Source organism: Carassius gibelio, chromosome A13 (genome assembly GCF_023724105.1).
Source record: "Carassius gibelio isolate Cgi1373 ecotype wild population from Czech Republic chromosome A13, carGib1.2-hapl.c, whole genome shotgun sequence".
Lineage (NCBI taxonomy): Eukaryota > Metazoa > Chordata > Actinopteri > Cypriniformes > Cyprinidae > Carassius > Carassius gibelio.
The window spans coordinates 25,543,833-25,550,490 of NC_068383.1; the positions used below are offsets into that span (position 1 = coordinate 25,543,833).

General features: G+C 35.4%; 1 protein-coding gene across 3 annotated transcripts; it reads right to left on the reverse strand.

Moving 5' to 3' along the window:
- Positions 1-578: 578 nt before the first annotated feature.
- Positions 579-6,146, reverse strand: LOC128026526 (uncharacterized). 3 transcript variants are annotated; one of them, XM_052613777.1, is made up of 7 exons: positions 6,047-6,144; positions 5,076-5,182; positions 4,510-4,623; positions 2,684-2,740; positions 2,475-2,546; positions 2,075-2,188; positions 579-1,561 (listed from the first exon to the last, which is right to left on the reverse strand). In XM_052613777.1, exons 1-7 carry the CDS (start codon positions 6,117-6,119, stop codon positions 1,523-1,525), a joined length of 576 nt encoding a protein of 191 aa, XP_052469737.1. In that variant the 5' UTR covers positions 6,120-6,144; the 3' UTR covers positions 579-1,522. The 3 variants fall into 3 exon arrangements, with proteins under 3 accessions (XP_052469737.1, XP_052469736.1, XP_052469738.1); XM_052613776.1 differs by having other exon boundaries at positions 2,364-2,546; positions 6,047-6,143; XM_052613778.1 differs by lacking the exon at positions 4,510-4,623 and having other exon boundaries at positions 2,364-2,546; positions 6,047-6,146.
- Positions 6,147-6,658: the final 512 nt, after the last annotated feature.

Here is a 6,658-nt window from a genome sequence, read left to right on the forward strand (position 1 = left end):
TCATGAATGGGGGAAAGTTTGGAAACTTTCAAGATCCTTCAGATGTCAACACTTATGTCTTGTCATGTTGCTCAATGAAATGTATAATATGATGGTTCAGATCTTTGTGCTTCCATGTGCATTCCATTCATATTTTATTATACAGTACAGTACACTCATTTTTGTAACTAAATGTGATTGCTTTTTTATTATATAATATCTTGATTTCTCATTTTGACCAATAACTTGCATTATTACTTGCATGTAAACTTTTGCAGGGTCAATATGCAGTATCTAACCTTCTGATTTTCATATTGAGGTATGAAATTAAAAATAATCCCTGTGGTTTTGATCTGAGGAATTGAAATGCAACCATTTATGTTTCTTAATCACATGCCAATATTATTTATTATGCATCACACTTTTTAAGTGTCACTTCTGATCTTTAGACGTGTTTGTGTGTGTGTGTGTGTGTGTGTGTGTTTGTAATTTGCAATTTCTTTTTTCAGTTGTCAGTTGATGTATTGACATCAATTTTCTTGTTTAATTTAAATGTGAATGTAAGTATTTTCTCTATCATTAAATAAATGACGTTTAAATAAAAAGTGTTTTGTCATCTTTATTTAAAAATTTAAGGCAGTGGAGTAACATTTTATTACAATTATTGATCCAAGTAAAAAATAAAATAATCCCAGTTGACACAACATGATTTAGGTTGACTGGACTAGAAAATAATAGTCAAGTCAACTTAAAAACATTTGTTACCTGGACTAATTCCACTCTAATGGGAAGTTGTTTCAACAAGTAATATGTTGTCAAGATAACAAAAAAAAAAACAAAACAAAACAAAAAAAAAATAGACTAATAGGTAACAAAGTATTTTTAGTTGACTCAACAAATGATTTTTTTACAGTGTAAAAACACTAGTATTACAGTAATGCACCAACTCCACCTCGAGATCCAACTCCTACTTTACATATCCCTAAACCTACCCATCTTCACCCTTCAAATGATTCCAATTACTTATATACATGCTGTTACAAAATGTAGTTATATAATTCCTGTTAAATGAGTACTTAGTGAGGTAAAAAAAAAAATAAAAGAAAAAAAAAGGGTATAGTCACTGTCTGTCCTGTTACACATTTATACTTACACAAACCATCCTGAGGATTGTTACATGTGTGTAGTTACAGAAATATTACACCTGTGGAGACAATATACCAGTGTGTACTTAAACTGTGGTTACATACTGCGAAGACATTTAGTTACTATGTAAGTACACAGGTATTAGAGACACTTAATATAGTAATATATTGTGTAACCCAAATAATAAATGTTCCTACACTCTGAATGCTATTTTCATTGTAGGTCTCAGTTGAAAACATTGTTATTGATATCACAGAAAACTACTACTCATTTTGTTACCATTTAATACACTGTTTATAAGCAATTCTAAAGATCACAGTTAGTTATTAGTGACATTTTCTAATGCGCTCTCACAGATGTCAGCTCCTCTTCATTAAGACAGATGATTTCAGTCTGTTCACTCCACTGATGGCAGGTTCCGCATTACAAAAAACGCCTGCAGAGATGAGGAAATCAGCCATAAACATTCCTCCTTCACCATTACAAATGAGGAAAATGTACAGTCAGCTGGTTGTTATTGCAGAATAAAACCAACAGTGTTATCAGGATACAGTATTTAATTTTTACATGACTACTTACTAAAAATAAATAAATGGAGATGAAATATTGATTTGTGTTCAAATGATTGTGTTGGCTTATTTGTAAAAACCAAGGAGAGAGAGAACATGAGCACAACTACAGTATGTGAGAAACAAAGGTTACCATTAGTTATACTGTAACCAATGTTTGCTGTGATTCTAGAGTCATATATTTTATTATAAATAAAATAAATGTTTGTTTATTGAATACACAATAGTGTTTTTTTATTATCATTATTTTTGTTGTTATTTGAATTTACCATAATTATCATTTTCTCCTGCTTTGCATAACCCAATCTAAAAAAAAACCCAACCCAGCCATAGAGGCTTTGGTGGTTTCACTGGAGCAAGGCTGTGTGACGCGAGATTACCTGAGTCCTGCTGGATTTCAACGCGGCCCTGGCGAAGAACGACATGGTTACAAGCAGAACGCCTCCTATCACGCTGTGACAGCAGAACACCAGCTCCATGTCTCTGACGAACATCTGTGAAAATCAAATGGGAGTTTTTGTTTGTATAGGAATATATGTTTAATCTATTAAAGCTGCACATGTATAAACTCTCACTGGTTGAAAATTCACCCTTCTATTGTCCTCATATCTTAATTTATATTCATAATAACCATGATTTTCATTTAATAATTATAATAAAAGCCCTCACATAATGTTGTCTGGCATAAAGTTTCTCCATGCCGGTCTGATTCTCATACATTTGACCCTCATAGTATCCCTCATAGTGACCCTCAACAATGGAATTGATTTCAACAATTACTCTGGAGAATTCCAGCAAAGCAATCAGCACTCCAATGATTGAGATGATATTCAGAGCAAGGCTGGCTGTGATCTGTGAGAAATCAAACCAGAAGACACAAACATAAAAGCATAATATCCCACGCAAATAAACATTCTATGGACATCATTTTGTAGTTAAGACACAATTATTCTCAGAATTATGCATTAGTATCTCACAGTGACACTTACTATCTTTTTAGAGGGGTTGCGTTCGGACAGTATATAAAGCAGGCCACAGATAAAGAACTGCAAAAGAGGCAAGACATTTAGTATTCAACTACTGTTAAATACTTATAACACACATCTTTTTTCCATGTTTTATGGGGACATTTCACAGACGTAATGGTTTTTAAATTGAACAAACTGTATTTTCTGTCCTCTTACCCTATCCCTAAACCTACCCCTCACACAAAAATACAGGCATTTTTAGAAAGATAATTCAGTAACACTTTAGCATAGGGAACAGTTCTCACTATGAACTAGCTGCTTATTAGCATGCCTATTATTAACATATTGGCTGTTTATTTAATACTTATAAAGCATATGTTCTGAATGACCATATTCTACATCCTTAATACTCTCCAATATCTACACTTAACAACTACCTTATTAACTATTAAGTCATAGTTAAATTTGTTAATAGTGAGAATCGGACCTTAAAGGGGTCATATGATGTTGCTAAAAAGAACATTATTTTGTGTGTTTGGTGTAATGAAATGTGTTTATGCGGTTTAAGGTTAAAAAACTAATTACTTTCCACATAAGGTATATTATTGTTTTTCCTCTATGCCCCGCCTTCTGAAACTTGTTTTTTACAAAGCCCATCACTCTGAAAAGCAAGGTGTGCTCTGATTGGCCAGCTATCCGATGTGTTGTGACTGGATGAATACCTCAAGAGTGTGAAGGAAATGTTACGGACCTCACCATACCATGATGATGACATGTGAAGCGCCAGTCTGTCCTTGCAAATATGGAACTGCACTACTTTATAGAAACAGACACTAGTTTCACCTTGCACTAATAAAGCGAGAAGAACAGTATGTGTACTGTATTCGGTGTGCTGCCCGGGGAGAGGGCTCAGAGCTCGGTATCAGCCTGAACACTGAGTGCTCCCCCGGAATGGGTCGAAGGTGAGGAATCGCTGGTGAAGGGATGCTGAAAGACTAGAGAAAATTAAGGTAAGGCTGCTATGATTATTTATAGTGTTTCTATTTTTCCTATCCCCTTTTTTATTAATAATAATGACTGCAGTATGGATCAGATGAGGCATGTTACAGGACCATTCTGTTGCCCTTTACTGTCACTATCAGGGAATATTTTTCTAGTGGAAGTGACATTTGATGATTTAAGTTTAATAAAGTAACATATATTTTGCCTTCAATATATACTTCAATATATATTCTGTGGTAACCGTGTTTATTAAGCCCTGTGAGGCCATGGTTTCCAGTGATGGTGTGCCTAACAACATCCCTTAACTTTTCTAAATTCACTGTAAACCACAGCTTCATGGGGCTTAGTGCTTTTATTGGACTGGGAGTCTAAACAAGGGTTGAGTGTGTCAGATAAAAGAAACAAAATGTGCAGAGCTGTAGGTCCCAAGGACCAGGAATGAAAACCATTTATCTACAGAAAGTGCTGTGCTGATAATGAACTTACTAGGAAAGCAATTCAATTTACGAGTATTCAGTGTTAGCAGCTCAAGCAAGGCAATATTAGTTTTAATAAATTCTACCTGCATTTTTCTTTTTACTGCTGTGTAATGTTTTGCAGTGTTACTCACATCACCAGTGTTATAATTATTACAGTTAATTTAATGACAATTATTTGGTTATTGACACAATGCATTTTTCACTCATTCTTTTGTCAGTGATTTTATTGTCGAGAAAAATAAAGCTATTTGTACTGAGGTGAAGATCAATGGCTTATAAGTTTTCTTTGATGTCATTAAATATCTTAAAGACCTTTCAAAGCAAAACATGCATATATAGTCAAAAGAGATGTACAAATCATCATACCAAGATCCCAATCCAGAATGGGGTGAATTGCTCTTCTAAGGTTGGTATAAATGATTCCGAAGTCATAGGAATTCCAAACATGAATAGACCTATTCCCATTATCACCAGCACAACCTTACACGAGACGGATGAAATATGGGCAAACATAAAATAATAATCAATATGCAATATCAATAAAATTACCTATGTAATCTTAATAACAGAAGGGAAACTCAAATGGACTAGAGAAACCTAGTGAAAGCTGGCTATTTTATTACATGGGGAAATTGTGAGCGGGTCTGTCTCTCTATAAGGCTTTGAGTCAAACGTACACAAATGCTTTTTTTCAAATTTTAATTTTTCCTATGCCTATATGCCTATGCAGAAAGTGACTATGTAAACTAAACATCCTCTGAGAAACATTGACTGGAGTAAAAGTGAGAAAACTAGCCTTGGTTTATACTACATCACATCAGCTTTAAACTCTGTGCATATTACAGAAGAGTGTAGTACTGCAATGGATAAGCCAGGATAATTTGGTTTCTGTGAATGGAAAGACTGGACGATGAGGAAGTTCTGTGTCTCACTCCAATACTCTTGGGTTGTCCTCTGAGGAAGCGGTGCACAGGTTTACTGCCGCCTGTCACGGTGGTGATCACCTCTGATACAACTCCTGCTGGCTGATCCTCCATCTCTACAGCACAAATCACAGTAATGGCAATTACAAGAAGATTTTTGTTTGGCCTTTGGTAGTGTTTTCTAGAATGTTTATATTCAAGAAAGAAATAGGCCAATCTCAAAACATGACCAGATGATGGACAAATGGCAAATATTAAATAATAATGGTATTAGTAATGGTAAGCCCGAAACTATTTTACCTTCTCCTGTGGAAGATTGAACAGACAGGATCTAAAAGCTTCAAATGACACACAGCTCATATCTCTGTGTCTGTGAATTCTGTGAGTCGCACTCTCACACATGAAAATACCCGCACACACAAGCCGAGAGATTGTGCACAAGATTTCTGAAATTGTGGCTATAAAACTATGGAGTTCTAAAATGTTAAAGGTCTTATTTTTCATTATATAAATGTTTATAAAAATAAACAGACAAAACTATTCTTCTGCCGTAGTGTGCTATACTCTACTCCTTGTCTGTATGCCCCAGTAAACACTTAACACTATAGCAATAGTCTTTCTATTGACCGCCTGCCTACCAGTGCTTTTACAACCACCCTGAACATGCTAACAATCACATTCAACACACTAGCAATCGATTAGGAACCAGCTAGAATACTGTATCTTTCTGTCATCAATGCTGCGTAAGCACCGAAGTATTGTTGTGCTTAAAGCCTTAAAAACCTCACGACTGTATACTGTATCCAATCTCAAAGCCTTTTCTGTCTTCCAGTCAATTCCAAGCTATTCATTATACTCATTCAAAAAGAAGTCTACATTTCAGCAAACTGTAACTGTGACAATCGTGTAATTCATGGGCATGTTGTGATCAAGAGCAAGCAAGTAATAAAACTAAAAGATCATGAAAGCTTGTCAAATACCTGCATGTGTCTGTGACAGAACCACCGAGATGAAAACAACACAATTGTGCAATAGCCCAGGAAAGAGAAACATGAGAAGAAAACAGAGGGAGGGAAGAATATGGGGTGGTCACTACAGGATGTTTGGGAAAAGAAGTCAGATCTGTGCCAAATACTCAGAAAACAGAAACAATGGGCAACTTCATTGACAGAAAGAAAGAGCAGAGCAGAACTTTGAAGTACATGTCAGTGCTGTAAGGCATTCCTTGGCTAACTTTGAAAGATTGTGTATGTTTTGGCAAGAAAGAAACATGAGGATTGGTGAGAGAAAGAAAGGGTTTGAATGGGAAAGCAGCTTATGAGAACTCCCAAAAAATAACAGATGGTCCATATGACAAACTAACCAGATCCAGATGTATCTCACGCTGCTTCACTAAGTCCAGTTTGTGAGTCTCATTTACATTTCCATAAATTCAGATTTTGAGTAGCCTACTTTAAAATTTAAAGTGTCTTTTTTATCCATTGTTTAGTTTTCTCATTGTCAGACATGGTGACAGTTCCCAGAATTCCTGTTATCATCACTGGCACCCCATTCCATTGTGCTGATGCTTCTTCCAACTTCTTCCCACAGGT